The 22,930-nt window shown below is 48.3% G+C and overlaps 2 protein-coding genes across 2 annotated transcripts in view; one reads left to right on the top strand and one right to left on the bottom strand.

The window, feature by feature from the left end:
• The window catches only part of LOC103461868 (insulin-like growth factor-binding protein 2-B), a 17,760-nt gene extending 9,502 nt beyond the window's left edge, over positions 1 to 8,258 (bottom strand). Inside the window, exon 1 of the mRNA XM_008404232.3 lies at positions 7,207 to 8,258. Coding sequence (XP_008402454.1) covers positions 7,207 to 7,543 — 337 coding nt within the window. The 5' untranslated portion in view covers positions 7,544 to 8,258. The remainder of the gene's footprint in view (positions 1 to 7,206) is intronic.
• Positions 8,259 to 10,421: 2,163 nt separating this feature from the next.
• LOC145554335 (uncharacterized) lies at positions 10,422 to 22,685 on the top strand. The gene is made up of 4 exons (XM_081613902.1): positions 10,422 to 11,864; positions 12,011 to 12,056; positions 14,580 to 14,715; positions 22,013 to 22,685. The coding sequence occupies exons 1-4, from the start codon at positions 10,422 to 10,424 to the stop codon at positions 22,248 to 22,250; spliced, it is 1,863 nt and encodes a 620-aa protein (XP_081470028.1). The 3' UTR covers positions 22,251 to 22,685.
• Positions 22,686 to 22,930: the final 245 nt, after the last annotated feature.

The following is a 22,930-nucleotide window of genomic DNA, read 5'->3' as shown; positions in this document are numbered from 1 at the left end:
AACCATGGCTACGGCCCCTAGCAACCACCTCCGTTTGTTCAGACCTGCGTAACCATGGCTACGGCCCCCAGCCGCCACCTGCGTTTGTTCAGACCTGCGTAACCATGGCAACGGCCCCCAGCCGCCACCTGCGTTTGTTCAGACCTGCGTAACCATGGCTACGGCCCCTAGCCACCACCTGCGTTTGTTCAGACCTGCGTAACCATGGCTACGGCCCCTAGCCGCCACCTGCGTTTGTTCAGACCTGCGTAACCATGGCTACGGCCCCTAGCCACCACCTGCGTTTGTTCAGACCTGCGTAACCATGGCTACGGCCCCTAGCCACCACCTGCGTTTGTTCAGACCTGCGTAACCATGGCTACGGCCCCCAGCCGCCACCTGCGTTTGTTCAGACCTGCGTAACCATGGCAACGGCCCCTAGCCACCACCTGCGTTTGTTCAGACCTGCGTAACCATGGCTACGGCCCCTAGCCACCACCTGCGTTTGTTCTGCCCGAGCGCCTTAGAAACCGCCCGTCTGAAGTGTGTGGAGGGCCCGGCTCTGGCTCTGGCTCGTGCCTTTGAGCGATGCTTTCACAGCTCTCTATGAGTAGCGAGCGCCTCTCTGGCTGCTGCTTCTCATTAATGCGTTTGCCCTGTCATCTCACGGAGGCGCGTCTCAGCCAGCCGTCAGGGCCTTTGATGGCCGGAGGACAATGCGCCATTGTCTGCACGGATGCCTCTTCCTGTCGGCCGGCCACTTCAAAGGCGCCGAGCAGTTCGTGCCGTCGGCTTTATGCTCGTTTTCCTGTCAGAACCCATGAAATAAAACCGTGAGGGTCGAGACTCAAACCGCTGCCCTAAACATCTGCAGTCTTTTTCTGGTCCAGAAATCAAACCACCGGACGTTTTGCGTGGCTCTCCGGTGAACCTTGGGTTGCTCTACGGGAACGTGCCAGGAGGGTTCCCGCAGAGGACGTCGGATCGGGAAACCTCAACGGCATCTTGCAGAAGAAGCTCATCGTTGGCGACCTGCACACGTTGCTCCACTGCAGCTAAACTCGATTTCTAGTTTCCTTTGACTTCCAGCATGTGGTGATGAGAGACTAACCTGAAGGCTAGCTGCTCTCAATGAAGGCTAGCTGCTCTAAATGAAGGCTAGCTGCTCTCAATGAAGGCTAGCTGCTCTAAATGAAGGCTAGCTGCTCTCAATGAAGGCTAGCTGCTCTAAATGAAGGCCAGCTGCTCTAAATGAAGGCTAGTTGCTCTCAATGAAGGCTAGCTGTTCTAAATGAAGGCTAGCTGCTCTCAATGAAGGCTAGCTGCTCTCAATGAAGGCTAGCTGCTCTCAATGAAGGCTAGCTGCTCTCAATGAAGGCTAGCTGCTCTAAATTAAGGCTAGGCTGCTCTAAATGAAGGCTAGGCTGCTCTAAATGAAGGCTAGCTGCTCTCAATGAAGGCTAGCTGCTCTAAATGAAAGCTAGCTGCTGTAAATGAAAGCTAGCTGCTCTAAATGAAGGCTAGCTGCTCTAAATCAAGGCTAGCTGCTCTCAATGAAGGCTAGCTGCTCTAAATGAAAGCTAGCTGCTCTAAATGAAGGCTAGCTGCTCTAAATCAAGGCTAGCTGCTCTCAATGAAGGCTAGCTGCTCTAAATGAAAGCTAGCTGCTCTAAATGAAGGCTAGCTGCTCTAAATCAAGGCTAGCTGCTCTAAATGAAGGCTAGCTGCTCTAAATGAAGGCTAGCTGTGAGGTAATGCCTCACAGATAAATGAAACCTCTACTGCACATTTAAATTGTTTTGATACAGTAAATGAATGTAGGAAAACAATGATTTTGCAGCAATTAGATGAAAACAAGGTTTATTTATTCGTGGCCTAAGCTACGGTTAGTCGTGCTAACCATAAAGTTAGCTATGCTAAAGCTCCACACCAACATGGTGCTTAGCAGAGGCTAAAACTAAAACTAACTAAATTAGACAAACAAAAAGTCGCAATGAAATAAAACTGAACTATAATAAAAACCCAAAGCTGTTATGACCCCAACTGTCCTGCTTTAGTAAACCAGGGTTACAACTTCTGGCCATGAATTCAGAAAAATAAAAGCAGCAGCAGCAGGTTTACTTCCCAGGTAAAGTTGGAAAGCCAGCAGCAGGTCGGCTCATCAGCAGGCAGCCACACGCCGATCGGCTGCAGCTCCACATTTTCTCCTTGCAGTAATTAAAGAGCAGCGAGTGAAAGAGGAGAGCAAGTTCCAGCAGAGAATCTCCTGCAGGAGCCGCAGCATTAAAACACAAAGAAACACTAAAATCTGTTTACACCGGATTTATGAGCCGCGTTCAATTTACAGCAGGTTTAATTTCACTAAAATGTTTACAGAACGAATGTAATTGGGGTTTAATGAAATCTTCATAATGTCTGGGAAGAGCAGACAATTCAGCATTTTTAATACGTCAGGAACTAAAATCCTGTTTTGATTTATGAACCTGAATCATCTTGATCCCAGGAGCTGCTAAACGCCGCGCAGCGGCTGCACGCATGCTAGCTGCTCTAAATGAAGGCTAGCTGCTCTACATGAAGGCTAGCTGCTCTACATGAAGGCTAGCTACGCTAAATGAAGGCTAGCTGCTCTACATGAAGGCTAGCTGCTCTACATGAAGGCCAGCTGCTCTAAATTAAGGCTAGCTGCTCTACATGAAGGCTAGCTGCTCTACATGAAGGCTAGCTACGCTAAATGAAGGCTAGCTGCTCTACATGAAGGCTAGCTGCTCTACATGAAGGCTAGCTGCTCTCAATGAAGGCTAGCTGCTCTCAATGAAGGCTAGCTGCTCTACATGAAGGCTAGCTACGCTAAATGAAGGCTAGCTGCTCTACATGAAGGCTAGCTGCTCTACATGAAGGCTAGCTGCTCTCAATGAAGGCTAGCTGCTCTCAATGAAGGCTAGCTGCTCTAAATGAAGGCTAGCTGCTCTCAATGAAGGCTAGCTGCTCTCAATGAAGGCTAGCTGCTCTAAATGAAGGCTAGCTGCTCTAAATGAAGGCTAGCTGCTCTAAATGAAGGCTAGCTGCTCTCAATGAAGGCTAGCTGCTCTCAATGAAGGCTAGCTGCTCTAAATGAAGGCTAGCTGCTCTCAATGAAGGCTAGCTGCTCTCAATGAAGGCTAGCTGCTCTCAATGAAGGCTAGCTGCTCTCAATGAAGGCTAGCCGTTTTATATCCATGGCAGCCATTTTAGATGCATTAATCATTTTAATTGCGTTCGCCATGTTAAACGTGTGATAGCCTTTATTCACGTGCGCGGTAGTCATTGTTTTGATTGGACGTTATCCATTTTAGATGCATGTTAGCGATTTTGGATGTTTAACTTTCCAGTTACTCGGATCTGACAGCTTCTGGCTCCTCAGTTTTGAAGACAGATTAGTTACCGTTACAATCTCCGACCATAAAAAGCTTTCTGAAACACTTGTGTTTACAACTTGGAACACAAAAAAAAAGAAACTGAATTCTGAGATCAAGTCAGCAGCTTATTTTTCCGTCTCCATGGTGAATTTGTCCAGTAAATGAAGCAGAGACTGAAGTCTGGTGTCTGTCACGGTGACACTTCCAGAAATAATTCCTCTTCCTCCTCCTCCGTGTTTTTCCAAGCGGTAGCTGGATTTGATGCTTCCGACTTCGGCCGCCAGATTCCCAAGTGCTTTTCTCGCTCTCCAGAGGAAAAACGCTGACAGGCCGGCGACGCTGCTGGCGGCGGAAAACGTATAAAGTTTCAACTTTTCAATTAAGGGAGAATAACAGAGTCGTGCTGAACGAAGAGTATGCGCTGCTCGACGGGCCTCCCCTGCATAAATACCGCACATGTTGAAATGTTGAAACAAATATCGCTGTACGAAGATGAATCCGTGTCGCTGACAGACCCGGCCACACCTGGCGTGCTGCTTCAGCTCCTCCACAAACACACAGCAAATTCATTCCCTTCGTCCAGAAACTTTGATTTCTGCAGCTGAAGTGGAGCAGCGCAGGAATCTGGACGAGCCAAAATGGCCGGCTAACACCTGAGTGACAAAATCAGACAAAATGGGTGTCAAACGTTTGTGCAGCAAACATTTTTTGTTTGTGCCGCTATCATTTTAAAGATATAAAATGTTTCTAGAGGTCATCCAAGGTCAACCAGCCCCCCCACCTTCTTCAAACCAGACAAAATGGGTGTCAATCAACTCGGCTACGTTTGTGCTGGTTTGTGCAGCAAAAGTTTTTGTTTGTGCTGCTTTGGCTTTGAAGATATTAATGAAAGTGTAAAGGTCAAAAGGTCAACCAGCCCCCCCCCCATCTTTTATGAAATCCAACTTTCTTTATATCTTTAAAATGATAGCGGCACAAACGACAAATTTTTCTGCACAAACCAGCACAAACGTAGCACAAACGTTTGACAGCCATTTTGTCTGGTTTGAAGAAGGTGGAGGGCTGGTTGACCTTGGATGACCTCTAGAAACATTTTATATCTTTAAAATGATAGCGGCACAAACAAAAAATTTTTGCTGCACAAACCAGCACAAACGTTGGACACCAATTTTGTCTGATTTGAAGAAGGTGGGGGGGGGGATGAGGGGGGCAACGTCACTCAGGTCCGGCTGGTCCTTCACGCGTTAGCATGCGACGGCAGGAGCGTCTTCAAGGTGCAGCGAGGCTGATGCTGCGTTTGGTGGAGTCAGGATCCGAGGAAACCAGCAGGCTGATGGAAGCTCGTTTCTGCTGCTTCCTGCACACTGAAGACGGGAAGTCAGAGAAATCCGTCGCACACAAGACGCCAGGAGGCACATTTTTTATTCTCCGCCATTAAATCTTCTAAACTTGTGGTTTGGAGTTGAAAAAAGACAGAAGTTCACGTTTTCAGCGGATCAGCAACAAGACGAGGTTGAGCACATCGGGCTGAGGTCGTCGCCGTGGCGACAAACCTCTGGAGTTCACGCTCCATGTCAATGCACCTGGTCCGTGTCCTCCTTCAAAATAAGAGCCCCGGGGGCGGGTTCACCGCTCGGTCACGGTCACAGATGTGACTCTGGGGCGTCACATCGGTCAACATCAACTTTCACAAATCAATACTGGCACTTTGACCCGTCATGCAGCTCAGCAGGGGGCGGCGCTCCACGCCTGGCTTCTGTGGGGTTTCACGGTTATTTGTTTAAACATGATTCATGTAGGTGGCGTCTAAAAAAGGAAAATAGAAATGGTGATATTTTGCTGCCATCCAGGTGAAGGAGGTTAAAACCTCCACTGCAGGCGGCACGGCACGGCGCGGCACGGCACGGCGCGGCAGGGCGCGGCACGGCAGGGCGCGGCACGGCGCGGCACGGCAGGGCGCGGCACGGCACGGCACGGCACGGCACGGCACGGCGCGGCACGGCAGGGCGCGGCATGGCAGGGCGCGGCACGGCGCGGCACGGCAGGGCGCGGCACGGCAGGGCGCGGCAGGGCGCGGCACGGCAGGGCGCGGCACGGCGCGGCACGGCAGGGCGCGGCACGGCACGGCACGGCGCGGCACGGCACGGCGCGGCACGGCGCGGCACAGCACGGCACGGCACGGCGCGGCACGGCACGGCGCGGCACGGCACGGCGCGGCACGGCGCGGCACGGCGCGGCACGGCACGGCACGGCACGGCGCGGCACGGCACGGCGCGGCAGGGCGCGGCACGGCAGGGCGCGGCACGGCGCGGCACGGCAGGGCGCGGCACGGCACGGCACGGCGCGGCACGGCACGGCACGGCGCGGCACGGCAGGGCGCGGCATGGCAGGGCGCGGCACGGCAGGGCGCGGCACGGCGCGGCACGGCAGGGCGCGGCAGGGCAGGGCGCGGCACGGCACGGCACGGCACGGCACGGCGCGGCACGGCAGGGCGCGGCAGGGCGCGGCACGGCAGGGCGCGGCAGGGCAGGGCGCGGCGCGGCACGGCACGGCGCGGCACGGCGCGGCACGGCGCGGCACGGCACGGCACGGCACGGCGCGGCACGGCACGGCGCGGCACGGCACGGCGCGGCACGGCGCGGCACGGCGCGGCACGGCACGGCACGGCACGGCGCGGCACGGCACGGCGCGGCAGGGCGCGGCACGGCAGGGCGCGGCACGGCGCGGCACGGCAGGGCGCGGCACGGCACGGCGCGGCACGGCACGGCACGGCGCGGCACGGCAGGGCGCGGCATGGCAGGGCGCGGCACGGCGCGGCACGGCAGGGCGCGGCACGGCAGGGCGCGGCAGGGCGCGGCACGGCAGGGCGCGGCATGGCAGGGCGCGGCACGGCGCGGCACGGCAGGGCGCGGCACGGCAGGGCGCGGCAGGGCGCGGCACGGCAGGGCGCGGCAGGGCAGGGCGCGGCACGGCACGGCACGGCACGGCACGGCGCGGCACGGCAGGGCGCGGCACGGCGCGGCACGGCAGGGCGCGGCACGGCACGGCACGGCAGGGCGCGGCATGGCAGGGCGCGGCACGGCGCGGCACGGCAGGGCGCGGCACGGCAGGGCGCGGCAGGGCGCGGCACGGCAGGGCGCGGCAGGGCAGGGCGCGGCGCGGCACGGCACGGCGCGGCACGGCACGGCACGGCACGGCACGGCACGGCGCGGCTCGGCACGGCACGGCAGGGCGCGGCACGGCAGGGCGCGGCACGGCACGGCACGGCACGGCACGGCGCGGCTCGGCACGGCACGGCAGGGCGCGGCACGGCAGGGCGCGGCACGGCATGGTGCGGCGCGGCACGGCACGGCACGGCACGGCTCGGCACGGCACGGCAGGGCGCGGCACGGCAGGGCGCGGCACGGCATGGTGCGGCGCGGCAGGAAGAACAGGAGCTTCTTAAAGAGACAGAGGCCAAATTGCATCAGGAAGTAGCATTTCCTTTATGTAGCATTTTATAACAACTGTCCTGCAAAAACACAAAATCTCGCCCAGTACTTTGGTCTAGTTTCTAGTGCAAATATCCAAGTAAACTTGAAATAAGACGAACCAACGTAAAGTGACGTTTCATCAACATGTAGAGGCTTCCTTCCTCAGTTCTGATGAAAACGTTCTGCTGGCAGATATTACTAGACATTTTCCCATCTGACCAAGAACTTTTTCATTTAAATCATTTACTTAACGCCTCTGTATCTAAACTTAGTTTGAAATTTGTAGTAGAAACTATAAAAGTTCGGCGGAAACGTAGGAAATCAGAAGAACCAGGTCAGACGACCAGAATCCGTCTCACCATTAGTGGGCAGCAGGTCCAAACCCAGGTCCTGCTCCGCGCCGCGCGAGCATCGGCCGACGCCGCGGATGAGCTGCTGCAGCGGCAGCTCTGCGTCCGCGCTGGGGGAGCACAGCAGCCCGGTGGAGCAGCGCGGCGTGTAGACCCCGCACGGCTCCCCCTCCAGGCGGGCGCACACGGGGCAGCAGCCGCAGCCCGGCTCCCGCACTATCTCCGCGCACAGCGTGACCTCGGGACAGCCGTCCTGGTCCTCCGCCGTGCAGCGCGGGCATCTGAACACCAGATCCCCGCGCAGGAGTCCGGGCAGGGCGAGGGCGGCGAGCAGCAGGCCGAACATCACTGCAGCGAGCGGCTGCTGGGGCGGAAATGAGGCCGGAGGGGCCCGACGGCGGCCGGTTGGCGGCCCGCTGGGTAAACAGTCAGGTTACTGACCCAGAGTCCAACACGCTGCTGCTCTTTATCTAGTCTTTCTGTTGTCCAGTAAAATGTCCTCCTACTGAATGAAAGCATGTTAATTCACCAAACCTGCAGTTTTTGTTAAAGTTTCATAAGTTTTATACTGAAGGAAACAGATTTGGATCATTTTCATTTTGCCTGATTTTGTTATTTATATGAATTTTCGTGATTTTGGTCTTTAAAACACCAAAAGTTCCTCCTAACTGCATGTTTTGGTCCGTCGGATGATGTGGTTTTACTCAGGATTGTGGGACTCTGTCCTCATCTGATGAAGGTTTCAGGAAGAGGGACGTTTGTCTTTCTGCGTCTTTCTGTCCCGCAGCTGCGCGTCCATTAAATTGACGATACCAATTCAACTTGACTTCACGTTTCTCAGGTGGTTTTTCAGCCGTGTTGATTTATTTCCCAAACTGCAGCAGTGGAGTTCAGTTACTACTGGCGGAGACGCCAAAGAAGACGACAGGAAGTGGGGATGATGGTGGTTCTTCTGGCTCCGCCCCTCACAGCGTCTTCGTTTATAAAAAGCTGTTAAATCCAAAACTCTTCAGACTAATAACCACAGATTCATGGCAGCAGCGGCTGGTTGGTTGGTGCCGCATGAAGCTGCTGACTCTAAGGCCAGCAGGTTGAACGGCCTGTATTTACCAACAGCAGCCACAGGGGGGCACTGCAGGCCAACACCGCGGGAGCTCAGCATGCAGCAGGAAATGAAAAAACTGAATATTAGATTAGATCCATTCATAAATACCAAGTATTAATGCAGTCAGTGTGTTTGCATCAGCTCTACCGTCTGTAAAGCTTTGCAAATGGAGGCAAAAATTAAAAATGGCCGCCGGCTCCATCAGATACTGTAATGGTAGAAAGGTTTTTATTTTAAAGACCATTAAACAGAACCAATCTGATCATGGCGCCAACATTACATCACTTCAAAATGGCCGCAAAATATTTTTGCTTATCGCAATAACGTTATCGTCCAGCAGGCGGCCATCTTGACTTGGCAAAAAACAAAAAAAAAAAAAAAGCTCACAGTTTTAACTCACACAGTTTCTCAAAATGACCTCAAACTGCAGGAAGTGCAGCTTTTGTAACGTTTGGAAGGGATTTGACTCGGGAATCGAACCGTCTTCCTTCTCGCTTTCCGTTTCCATGGCGATAAAAACGGACAGCAGGGGTTTCCAGTCGTCGTCCGCCGAGTTCGGAAACGTTTTCTCACGGCCGCCGCGCTGCGTCATGTGGGTCGTTATGTGTAGCTGCTGCTCAGCAGCGCCTCCGGAACGCCGTCGGGATTTTCCTCCTGATGCCGAGAGACGTTTGGCATCCGGGATGAAGCCGCTTCACTTCCTCCACTCGGCCTGGAAATTGGGCGCAGCAGCAGCAGATTAATGAGATTTCTATCGAACACGTCTGGAATATATGATAAAGTCGGAAGCGGATTTAGCCGGAGGGTTTTCCCTCCGGAGCAGGAAGCAGGACTGGATCCCAGGAATCTGGACGTCACCTTCATAAGCTCTAATGGTTTCTGGCCTGGCGGCCGTCATGCTGCGGGCCACAGTTTCCACTCCTAATGGGGGAAGATCTGTTTTCCTGTTCAGCCTCGGCGGCGGCTCCGATCCTCCGCCAGCAGCCGTGAGGAGACGCAGTTTCACATCGTCTAACAACCGCCACAGGCGTTATACACAACAACTTTTTTAAAAGAATTGCTTTAATTCGGCCACATTTGTTGGATTTCAGCCCAGACTTGAACTAGGCCAATCCAAACACTTCGTTGCTGATGTGTTGTTTGGATTGGGACAACAAACGGGAACACGTCAGTCACACCGGCTGGCTGAAACGGAAGCAGCGAAACCGAACCGAAAACCTCGGCGCGGGTTCGGCTGACGCGAACGCCACGCGGTCCGGAAGCAGGAAATGGGTCTGCGGCGCACGGCATTCTGGGAAAATGCAGCTAAAACGAACAAACGAGCTGATAAAACGCCAGCAGGGGAGCCGACTCGGTCCATCTGCAGTTCAGTTTCCATTTGGTGAAGAAGCCGGAGGTTCTGCCTCCTCCAGCGGCTCCTGGTGCAGCAGCGCCACCACAGGCGGGGAGGGGAACAGGTCGCTCAAAGGGCTCTGGTGGTTTGACTCTCTGCAGCAGAAAATGTTACAAACGTTGCATTTTTTGGTCCTGAATCCAACCGAATAAACCGGACGACGGGACACGTTCTGCCGATGGACCTTGGTTGGTCTGGAGGTTTATGAAAACCTTTCGGAGGATTCGGAACGAAACGGGATTTTAATTTCCTCAAAGCTTTTGCCACAAATGACAGAAACTGATTCTCAACTCTGATTGGTTTTCGTCTCTTCGGACCTTCGGGTCGTTCCCTGATGGGGGTGGGCGGGGCTACGGCTTAAGGCCGTTGCCATGGAAACGCCTCCTCCCTCTTTCTGCAGTAACTGCACGTTGTTCGCTTCTTATCCGCTGCAGCCACGGTTCCAACTGGAAAGTGCGGCCGGGTCCGTTTCTGCTCCAACTTCTTCGAGCAAAGTCGCGTCGACCCAAACGAGAAGAACCGTTTTAATATCGACAGATTCTAGAAACGTCGTCGTTTCTGCCGCCTTCACCCGGAAACCCCAGTCCAGTGGGACTGGGACCACTGGACTTTCTCCAGCTGTGACTGGGACAGGGCCTCCCGGTCAGAAGTAAACAGGGACATTAAACATGCGGACGCTGCGACTCTGAGGTCAAAGTTCAGGTGTTTTGGGGCCGAGGGCGAAACATGGAGATGGGAAACGGCCAGAACCCGCCTGGGAAAGGAAGCAGGCTGCCCAGCTGCTGTTGCTCAATCCGATCACCTCCAGAGGTGAAAACGGACCCATCAGTTGCTCTACCGACTGGGACTGAACGGGTTTCACTGAGGAAACAACACCAAGCGGATCGCAGCAGAACACCAAGCGGATCGCAGCAGAACACCAAGCGGATCGCAGCAGAACACCAAGCGGATCGCAGCAGAACACCAAGCGGATCGCAGCAGAACACCAAGCGGATCGCAGCAGAACACCAAGCGGATCGCAGCAGAACACCAAGCGGATCGCAGCAGAACACCAAGCGGATCGCAGCAGAACACCAAGCGGATCGAGCAGAACACGAAGCGGATCGTAGCAGAACACCAAGCGGATCGCAGCAGAACACCAAGCAGCAGAACACCAAGCGGATCGTAGCAGAACACCAAGCGGATCGCAGCAGAACACCAAGCGGATCGCAGCAGAACACCAAGCGGATCGCAGCAGAACACCAAGCGGATCGCAGCAGAACACCAAGCGGATCGCAGCAGAACACCAAGCGGATCGCAGCAGAACACCAAGCGGATCGTAGCAGAACACGAAGCGGATCGCAGCAGAACACCAAGCGGATCGCAGCAGAACACCAAGCGGATCGCAGCAGAACACCAAGCGGATCGCAGCAGAACACCAAGCGGATCGCAGCAGAACACCAAGCGGATCGCAGCAGAACACCAAGCGGATCGCAGCAGAACACCAAGCGGATCGCAGCAGAACACCAAGCGGATCGCAGCAGAACACCAAGCGGATCGCAGCAGAACACCAAGCGGATCGCAGCAGAACACCAAGCAGCAGAACACCAAGCGGATCGTAGCAGAACACCAAGCGGATCGCAGCAGAACACCAAGCAGCAGAACACCAAGCGGATCGCAGCAGAACACCAAGCGGATCGCAGCAGAACACCAAGCAGCAGAACACCAAGCGGATCGCAGCAGAACACCAAGCAGCAGAACACCAAGCGGATCGCACCAGAACACCAAGCGGATCGCAGCAGAACACCAAGCGGATCGCAGCAGAACACCAAGCGGATCGCAGCAGAACACCAAGCGGATCGTAGCAGAACACGAAGCGGATCGCAGCAGAACACCAAGCGGATCGCAGCAGAACACCAAGCAGCAGAACACCAAGCGGATCGTAGCAGAACACCAAGCGGATCGCAGCAGAACACCAAGCAGCAGAACACCAAGCGGATCGCAGCAGAACACCAAGCGGATCGCAGCAGAACACCAAGCAGCAGAACACCAAGCGGATCGCAGCAGAACACCAAGCGGATCGCAGCAGAACACCAAGCAGCAGAACACCAAGCGGATCGCAGCAGAACACCAAGCAGCAGAACACCAAGCGGATCGCAGCAGAACACCAAGCGGATCGCAGCTGACGAGGTGCGGTAACGCTCCCAGCAGACCAGCCTGTGGGAAAGAACCACATGTTTCCATTTATTCTGATTTTAGAGGCGGTGGTCGTCCTGCGAGGTGGAATAAATGGATTCAGGATATTTCTGACACGGATGAATGTCATATTTTCTCAGATGATGCCGTCTGCGCTCCTGCTGACACTTTTAGCCACCTGGACAGGTAAATGTTCTCGCACTCAGCCACCATGAACAAAAGAGACATTAAAACCTTTTGGGCTGGTTTAAAGGCTAAACTGAGATGTTCTACCAGAACCAGTGAGTCCAGGTCACGAGGTCAGCACGAGGTCAGGTTTACAGCTTCTGCTTCCTGAGCTCTTAGCTAGTGGCTAGCACAGCTAACTTTAGTAATGGTGCCAAATCTAAAACAGTAATCAGAAAAATTGGTATGCTAATGCTAACATGCTACACCATTGTGATATATAGAAGCTAGCATAGGACTTTAATCCTATGCTATGTGATATTTAGAAGAAGCTAATGCTAAAGTGCTACACCATTATGATATTTAGCAGAAGCTAAAGCTAACATGCTACACCATTGTGATATTTAGCAGAAGCTAAAGCCCTATGCTATATGATATGTAGCAGAAGCTAAAGCTAACATGCTACACCCTTGTGATATTTAGCAGAAGCTAAAGCTAACATGCTACACCGTTGTGATATGTAGCAGAAGCTAAAGCTAACATGCTACACCCTTGTGATATTTAGCAGAAGCTAAAGCTAACATGCTACACCGTTGTGATATGTAGCAGAAGCTAAAGCTAACATGCTACACCCTTGTGATATTTAGCAGAAGCTAAAGCTAACATGCTACACCGTTGTGATATGTAGCAGAAGCTAAAGCTAACATGCTACACTGTTGTGATATGTAGCAGAAGCTAATGCTAAAGTGCAAAATTCAAAGTTTATGTCCACTGTGTGTCAATGACAGTTATTATCAGATGCTGACATGGAAAGATGAAACACATGATGTGTGTTGACACATGGTGGACATCAACATGCTTTAACTTAGCTTTAGCATTAGCTTCTGCTAGATGTGTGTTGACACATGGTGGACATCAACATGCTTTAACTTAGCTTTAGCATTAGCTTCTGCTAGATGTGTGTTGACACATGGTGGACATCAACATGCTTTAACTTAGCTTTAGCATTAGCTTCTGCTAGATGTGTGTTGACACATGGTGGATATCAACATGCTTTAACTTAGCTTTAGCATTAGCTTCTGCTAGATGTGTGTTGACACATGGTGGATATCAACATGCTTTAATTTAGCTTTAGCATTAGCTTCTGCTAGATGCGTGTTGACACATGGTGGACATCAACATGTTTTAACTTAGCTTTAGCATTAGCTTCTGCTAGATGTGTGTTGACACATGGTGGACATCAACATGCTTTAACTTAGCTTTAGCATTAGCTTCTGCTAGATGTGTGTTGACACATGGTGGACATCAACATGCTTTAACTTAGCTTTAGCATTAGCTTCTGCTAGATGTGTGTTGACACATGGTGGATATCAACATGCTTTAACTTAGCTTTAGCATTAGCTTCTGCTAGATGTGTGTTGACACATGGTGGACATCAACATGCTTTAACTTAGCTTTAGCATTAGCTTCTGCTAGATGTGTGTTGACACATGGTGGACATCAACATGCTTTAACTTAGCTTTAGCATTAGCTTCTGCTAGATGTGTGTTGACACATGGTGGATATCAACATGCTTTAACTTAGCTTTAGCATTAGCTTCTGCTAGATGTGTGTTGACACATAGTGGATATCAACATGCTTTAACTTAGCTTTAGCATTAGCTTCTGCTAGATGTGTGTTGACACATGGTGGATATCAACATGCTTTAACTTAGCTTTAGCATTAGCTTCTGCTAGATGTGTGTTGACACATGGTGGACATCAACATGCTTTAACTTAGCTTTAGCATTAGTTTCTGCTAGATGTGTGTTGACACATGGTGGACATCAACATGCTTTAACTTAGCTTTAGCATTAGCTTCTGCTAGATATCATTTCGGTTTAGCAGAACTAACTTTTTAGTTAGAGGCTTCTACCGATGGGTTTTTGAGTGGCCTAGTCAAAGTCTGGATGGAAATAATGACCTTAAACAAGCAGTTTGTGCTGGAAAACCTCCAACATTAATCAAAACACTTCTGTAGAGAGAGATTCCTCCACAATTGTTTTTTATTTTTTATATTTCAGTGTTTCTATATTCACTTGTAGATTTTTATACTGGTTCTGCTCCGCCCTCTGTGCTGCTGCAGCAACACAAATTTCCCCACTGTGGGGTTAATAAAGGAATATCTCATCACAACCACTAGATGGCGCCATAGGCGGAGCATTTAGCTTCAGGGTGTAATTACTTTTACAGGCAGGGTTTGGTGGATCCCTCGCTTTAAAACTGTGAGACGGCTGATGAATATTCCAGAGACCAAACAAACAGGAAGCGTTTCCCGCAGCAGTGAACCAACCAGCAGCTGCAGGCGGAGTCCAGCCTCAGAACGCGGGCCTTAAAGAAAACGTGCTGCTGCATGTCATATAAACCCGAACCGGGTCCAAATCAAACAAAGTTTAAACCTGGAGGCTTTAAACAACACGGCTGTCAATTCTGTGCAGAGTAATAATAAAAAACGGGTCTAAACCCACCAGCGGCGGCTCTAATCACGCTGTCCTGGTTCCTCCAGGAACCGACGCGGACGTCGTCCCGCCCTGCGACCAGAACCGGTTCCACTTCAGCGTCCGGACCTGCAGGTCCGATTTCAACCGGAGCCTGGAGACGAGCGGCTACCAGCAGGACTGCCCGTGGCCGGCCGTTAAACCGTAAATATCTGATGATTTATCAATCAATCAATCAATCAATCTTTATTCCAGACCAAAAAGGTCCATAAAAAAAGGAAATAAGAGAAAAATAATAAAATAAAATAAAAAACATGACATTCACTGAGTCACAAATAAATGATGACACCAATGTTTCCACAATCTTGAGAAAAATCTCACTGTACTAAAAACAGGATTTACTAAAATTGCAATTATATTATTGCATGACACAGAAAATCTACACATACATCTATACATGAGATTCCTGAGCACAGCTGCGCATGTGGGAACATCATTATGTACAAACATATGGCTAGCACTGCTCCATCTAGGCACTCTGAGTAGGAGCCTCATGCCGTCATTGTAGGCCACATAAAGTTTCTGCAGGATACTTTTGTTGTATCTTCGCCACAGATGGGCCGTGTAAAGTGAAGTGCAAAAAGCTTTAAAAAGAGCTATCTTCACAGAGGATGAACACATACTAAACTTTCTGACCAAAGTATTAGCTTGTGCATACATCATACAATACTGCCTACGAATGTCACAATCATCAGACAGGTCATCAGTTATGTAATGTCCCAAATATTTAATTTCATTGCATCTGTTGAGGACAATGCCAGATAAAGAGAAGTCAGGGGTTATCAGATGCTTATCTGCCCTACTTCTAACAATCATAACATTGCTTTTCTTAGCATTATATTTGATGTCAAAGTCACAACCATATTGGGAACAGACCCTTAATAGTTGTTGAAGGCCAGCACTATATGGACTTAAGATTACCAAATCATCTGCATACATTATGTGATTGATTATGCGGTCACCAACTATACAGCCTGTTTTACAACAATTCAGGCGCGTTGATAGTTCATCCATGTAGATGTTAAAAAGGTAAGGGGACAGTAAGCTTCCCTGCCTTACTCCATTACCAACTTTAAACGAATCAGATATTGTGTTGGCCCATTTTACAAACATTGATTGATGACCATACCAGTAGACCAGAATTCTAATTAGATATTTGGGTACATCTCTGCTTTCTAACTTGCCGAACAGTTTTTGGTGATTCACACGATCAAATGCTTTAGAGGCATCAATAAAACACATAAATACTGTAGTGTTGTGCAAATTATACAAGTCTAAAATCTCCTGTAGTGCAAAAATACACATGTCTGTGCCATGTTTGGGTTTAAAACCGAATTGATTATCGGAGGTCAAGAGAAACTCTTCCAGCCTATTTAGAAGGACTCTTTCTAAAACTTTCGACAAACTACTAGCTAAAGCTATGGGTCGGTAATTCTCCAAAGAGCTAATCTTACCTGCTTTATCTTTAATAATTGGTACCAGAATGACAGATAACATTGAATTAGGTAACAGACCATGTACTAGACAGCCAGTGAAACACATAGAAAGTAATGCGCAAAGTTTCTTACTTGCATTTTTCAGATGCTCAGAGGAAATGTTATCCATCCCACAGGCCTTGGTGTCTTTCAGTGTCACAATTGCATGATCTATTTCTTGTGGGGATACATTCACATTCACATTGCTGTGAATGCTTCTCATTTCAAAAGTGTCACTTTTGACACAATTAAACAGTGCACTGTAGTGCTCCTTCCATAACTGAGTGATTTCTTTTACACCACTAACACCGTCAATAGTTGCTGGAAGTGATGTTTTGCAGTTATTTACTTTCTTTATTTCTTTCCAAAAGTCCTTAACATTATTATTTCCTAACTTTTTAGCAAGAGAGTCAGACCTCATAGTATTTTCATTTCTCCTTATAAATCTTAAAACATATTTAAAATTAGCATTTGCTTGTTTTTTGTATTCAAACAAGGGGCCTTGTCTCTGTTTACCTGAATCAACCCATGCTTTAAGAGCCTTCTGGCCTCTGCATGATGTTCTCTTATATAATCGTTCCAGCCTGGCTTGGTGCTATGTGAGCTGGTTTTATGCAGTGGCTTGCTTGAGGTAAGGAGGGACTTCACAACATTCTCATACAAGGTACATAACTCAATACCATGTTGGGGGTCTTTACAATTCATATCACGGCACGAGATTGCTCCCTTTGGTAAGTATATATTGCTAAACATGTTGTTCGTTCGATAACAATAATCTGATAGATCTTTGTCAGTCAAGTTATCCCATGCTATTTTTCCTATGCTTGTATTATAGTCTGCAAGCAAAACAGAAGGTATGGAATTCATGGTTACACATAAGGAAAGTGGTATATGATCACTGGTGGCAAATTCATAGTTGACACGAATGCCCTGGATGGAGTCATGAGCATCAGCTGTACAGATACAATGATCTAACCATGAGGTTGTATGCCATGCATCACTAATATAGGTATAACTGTCGTTAGGCAAAAGCACCTTACTAGAAAGGATTAAGCCATTGTTGAGACAGAATTGCATTAAATGCTTAGCAAATATAGAATGATTATCTGTGACATCTGCATTTAAATCCCCCACAATAAAAAAGCAAGTAGATGGATTATCTTGCATAAAAGACATAATAAAAGACAGTCTATTAAGAAATTCATCTTCGTTTTGAGGACATTCATAAGGTGTGTATATGTTCAGAACAATAAAGTTTTTATCTCCACAGGTGAGCTTAAGTCCAATGGCCCAATCCACATCCAATCTAATCACATTAACCAGCTGATCATATTTTTTGTGCCACAATATTGCAACACCACCGGCTATCCTTCCCCGAATTATTCTGGTGCTAAGGTCGGTAGTGGATTCACCAGCGCCATAAAAGTCTTTATGTATGCAGTTCAGCTTCTCCAGGTCCTGTTTAGCTAAGAATGTCTCCTGCACACACAGTACATCACAAGTCTCCAGTAATTTATCCACCACAAAGCGACGCGCTCTGTCTGTTTCACTGTGTCCAACACGCAGACCTCGCGCATTATATGACACAATATTAATATCAGTCATTTATTGATCAGGATCTGCGTGGCCCATCTGCGGTGCTACAGATGCAGATACGTTCCATCAAACTGCCGGCCAAAGCGGTTTGGGTCACGAAACCAGTACGGTTCTGGAGCTACACTCAAAAAATTAACTGGAACTATTTAAGTTACTTAGCCTGAAATAACAGGGAAACCTGGGGATTCATTTTCCAAAGTTATATTTTCAGCATGTTATGTATTCATCTACAAACATCAGCTTCTAATTAAATATTTAATTTACAGATAAAACTTTTAAGCTCAAAACTAAATATTTAGTTAGCAAGTTAAATATTTAAAGTTTGTAAACTAAATATTTTTGCTATCTTCGAGCTAATTAAACATTTAGCTATTTTAGAGCTAAATGTTTAGTTTGGATATAAATATTTAGCTTAAATTCAAACTACATACATAGCTTAATGCTAGCTTAATGCTAAGTCTGTAGCTAATTTAAGCCAGCTAAATACTTAGCTGGATGCTAACTATGTAGCATCCAGCTAAGTATGTAGCTTGAAGCACAAACATCATACTTGTTGCCAAGCATCGAGTCTGAATCTAATAATTTAGCTTGCCAACTCCTGCACAGTGGTGCAGTTGGTAGAGCTGTTGCCTTGCAGCAAGAAGGTTCTGGGTTCGATTCCCGGCCCCGGTCTTTCTGCATGGAGTCTCCATGTTCTCCCTGTGCATGGTGGGTTTTCTCCAGGTACTCCGGTTTCCTCCCACAGTCCTAAAACATGACTGTCAGGTTAATTGGTCTCTCCAAATTGTCATTAGGTGTGAGTGTGTGTGTGCGTGGTTGTGTGTCTCTGTGTTGTCTCTGGGTTTATGTTAGATTTGTGTTAAATATTTAGCTTAAAATGTTTAGTTAGCAAGAGAAACATTTAGTTTAAAGCTAACTATTTACCTAAATATTATATAATAAATATTTAGCTCAAACTAAATTTTTAGCTTGCTAACTACAGTGGGGCCAAAAAGTATTTATTCAGCCACCAATTGTGCAACTTCTCCCACTTAAAAAGATGAGAGGCCTGTAAGTTCCATCATAGATGTACCTCAACTATGAGACAAAACGAGAAAAGAAAATCCAGAAAATCACATTTTCAGATTTTTAAAGAATTTATTGGCAATATATGATGGAAAATAAGTATTTGGTCAATAACAAAAGTTCATCTCAATACTTTGCTATATACCCTTTGTTGGCAATGACGGAGATCAAACGTTTTCTGTAAGTCTTCACAAGGTTCTCACACACTGTTGCTGGTATTTTGGCCCATTCCTCCATGCAGATCTTCTCTAGAGCTGTGATGTTCTGGGGCTGTCGGCGGGCAACACGGACTTTCAACTCCCTCCACAGATTCTCTATGGGGTTGACATCTGGAGACTGGCTAGGCCACTCCAGGACCCTGAAATGCTTCTTACGAAGCCACTCCTTCGTTACCCGGGTGGTGTGTTTGGGATCATCGTCCTGCTGAAAGACCCAGCCACGTTTCACCTTCAATGCCCTTGTTGATGGAAGGAGGTTTTCACTCAAAATGTGACGATACATGGCCCCATTCATTCTTTCCTTTACACGGATCAGTCGTCCTGGTCCCTTGGCAGAAAAACAGCCCTAAAGCATGATGCTGCCACCCCCATGCTTCACAGTAGGCATGGTGTTCTTTGGATGCAACTCAGCATTCATTCTCCTCCAAACACGACGAGTAGAGTTTTGACCAAAAAGTTCTACTTTGGTTTCATCTGACCATATGATATTCTCCCAGTCATCTTCTGGATCATCCAAATGCTCTCTAGCAAACTTGAGACGGGCCTTGACATGTCCTGGCTTAAGCAGGGGGAACGTCTGGCACTGCAGGTTTGAGTCCCTGGCGGCGTAGTGTGTTACTGATGGTAGCCTTTGTTACTTTGGTCCCAGCTCTCTGCAGGTCATTCACTAGGTTCCCCCGTGTGGTTCTGGATTTTTCCTCACCGTTCTTGTGATCATTTTGACCCCACGGGGTGTGATCTTGCGTGGAGCCCCAGATCGAGGGAGATTATCAGTGGTCTTGTTCCATTTTCTAATAATTGATCCCACAGTTGATTTCTTTACACCAAGCTGTTTACCTATTGCAGATTCAGTATTCCCAGCTAGGTGCAGGTTTATCATTTTGTTTCGGGTGTCCTTTGACAGCTCTCTAGTTTTGGCCATGGTGGAGTTTAGAGTGTGACTGTTTGAGGTTGTGGACAGGTGTCTTTTATACTGATAACGAGTTCAAACTGGTGCCATTAATACAGGTAACAAGTGGAGGACAGAGGAGCCTCTTACAGAAGAAGTTACACGGCTGTGAGAGCCTGAAATCTTGCTTGTTTGTAGCTGACCAAATACTTATTTTCCACCATATAGTGCCAATAAATTCTTTAAAAATCAGAAAATGTGATTTTCTGGATTCTCCCTTTGTCTCATAGTTGAGGTTTATATCTATGATGAAAATGACAGGCCTCTCATCTTTTTAAGTGGGAGAACTTGCACAATTGGTGGCTGACTAAATACTTTTTTGCCCCACTGTAAATGCTTGGTCTTTAGCCAAACATTTAGCTCCAGTTTGAAATGTAATAAATGGATGAGTAACTTTTATTACAGACTAAATTAACCAAATTATTGCTGTTAATTTCTGACGGTGTAACTCGGGTCCAGCTGCGAGGCCCGGTTCAGTCCCAGACGTTTTCCACTCTGAAATCACGCAGCAATGAGTGGTTGTGAGGTTTGTGATGATTTATTGAGGCTCTGCTCGTCTCCACATCTCCAGGATATGACAATTTAATATCTGACCATGAAGCATGAGCTAGCCCTCAAGCAGAGGGAGGTTTCTCCTGCAGAAGGAGCTTGGAGTCACTGAGGCGAGACGTTTTTGGCTCAAGCCGTCCGACTGGATCACACGATTGAAAGTGCAGCTTTGCTTTCCTTTTTCCTGCTTTAATAACTCGACCCAGAAATGTTTATTCCGATGCCAGATATTATACGTTATATTAAGCTATGACTTCCTCTCACGCATCAGCGGCGGAGCCTCTCTGGCCTCGGATCGTCAGGCAGATCTCCGGTTCTCTCTCCAACAAATCCAGCCATATTTCTTGCCATCGTTCTGGTTTTCAGCTTTTAGCTTCTGGATTCGGATCAGGCCTGAACTTTGGCAAAAAACATTCGGACATTCTGGAGATTTAACCGTTTCTCCACCGTCGTCGTGCCTGCAGATCAGTGGCCTCCTGCAGCTTCCACTGAAAAATTCCTCCATTGACAACCGGATGTTTTCCTCCTGAATCCTGTTCATCACTTTGTCTTTCAACACTTTTCCTGGAAGAAGAAAACTGAATTTCTGTCCCCTATGTGCAAAAAACTACATTTTTGCTAGTTAAACGCCAGAGATTCCCTCCAAACCAAGCGAGAAAGTCGAGTACAGGATGGAAAATAAGATTATTGTTCTTGTTAACAAGCTGAAAGTGATTTACTGGCACAGATTAATCGTTTAGCTAATATCCGCATGCAAAAGAAAATACATTTGCTTAATGAAAACACAACGATTTTTAGAAAAAAAAATTTTTCGATAAAGTTTTAGAGCCGTAGCATTGATCAACATATCAACAGTCGGATGTTACTACTGGTGGAAACGCCAAAGAAGACGACAGGAAACAGTAGGACGACGATGGTTTGTGTTTTTACAGATAGGAAATGAATCATAATGAATTAAAATGGACCCAATAATTTATTGTTTTTCTCTTTTTACCAAAATCTGGATGATAAAAGTTTCAGTCTGAAGTTTTGATCCCAACTAAACATTTTTGAAGGATAATTTTGTTTACAGAAACGTCATAATTCATCGCATGTCTTCCAGTTCCCGTGTTAAATGTTCATTAGAATTTAAAGTTGATTGATTTTCAGAATGTGTTCTTGCATTTTTGTACCATTATTATTATTATATTAGTTGAAAATGGTCTCAAAATAATATAATTTATCACAGTAAATATCGTTCAGGGACATTCTAACATGCTGAATCCATATTTCTTTGGTAAAATGGCCGACTGCGGTTTCCCCAAAACGCTCCCAGGTCGGAGCCGTTTGTTGCTGCAGCGCCTGAAGACGCCGCAGACAAATCTCCCACAGACTCGTGATGGAAACGCAGCGACTGCTTAGCAGCAAACTGGTGCACCCGTGGTGCGTTCAAGGACGGCCTGGACAATCCAGTTGCCACATCTTAGCAGCCAGTTAACCAGTTGAAAACAGAGTGTGGAGATTCCCCAGACGTACCCGACCTCAGCTTACGCTGCACACATCTGAACCCACGAGGCGCTAACGTCTTGCTCTCTCTCCTCCTCCTGCAGCCTCTACAACAGCCTGAGGACGTGTGTGGACGTCTCTCTGCAGCAAAGCCGGTGCAAGGGTCACATGTTCCTGGTGGACGGCGTCTTCCTGGAGGTCCACCAGGCGTTCTTCTCCCAGTGCGGGCAGGTCCAGGACCCCCCACTGCGCACCCTGCTGGCGTTAATCGCCCCCGGGGTAGTTATCACGCTCTTCCTGCCCTTCCTGTGTGTTCGCCTCATCATGACGGAAACGCCGTAGAGCCCAACTGCTGCTGAATCAGCGTTTTACAGCCTGGACGTTACTGTGCACGTCACGTTTTCTGTCTTTGGTAATTAAAGGTATAAAACGCGGTGGCCGAGCTCCGGATAAATGCAACCTAATGGGGAACTGGGAGTAATGGAAAGAACAGCAGCATGGAAACACTGGACAGCGACGCGTCAGGCCGAGCTTCTTCACCTGGAGCTGCGGCCGCATCAGCACAAAGCTTCAATAAACATCCAAACCCCTAAACCTGCAGGAAAACAGCAACGATCATGAAAACTTTACCGCCAAATGCTGGAGCAACTTCTGTTGCTGTTCAAAAGGCCCACAAATTATTGCAATAAACGGTAATATACTTGTTTTGATTCCATTTTCGACCAATATGGTGGTAATGGCAATCTGAAAGATCAATAAACTGTAAATTATAACGAACATTTAACTCTGCAACTTTTTTAATATCCAAAACGAATAAACAAAACAACAGAAACAACAAATAAAATTAATTAGGAACTCTGCAAGCAAAAGTGACATGAAAGCTCCAGATTTCAGGTTTTATCATCCAGTTTTGTGCAACAAAAAAAATCATGCAGACAGAAATAATTTGAACGATTTAAATCAAGAAATTATGAATAATTCTGACGATTAACTGAGTGATAAAAACAATTTGTCCCAATTCG

The sequence above is a fragment of the Poecilia reticulata genome, chromosome 2, assembly GCF_904066995.2.
Source record: "Poecilia reticulata chromosome 2, P_reticulata-male-v2, whole genome shotgun sequence".
Lineage (NCBI taxonomy): Eukaryota > Metazoa > Chordata > Actinopteri > Cyprinodontiformes > Poeciliidae > Poecilia > Poecilia reticulata.
This window is presented reverse-complemented; position numbering and strand designations above follow the sequence as displayed.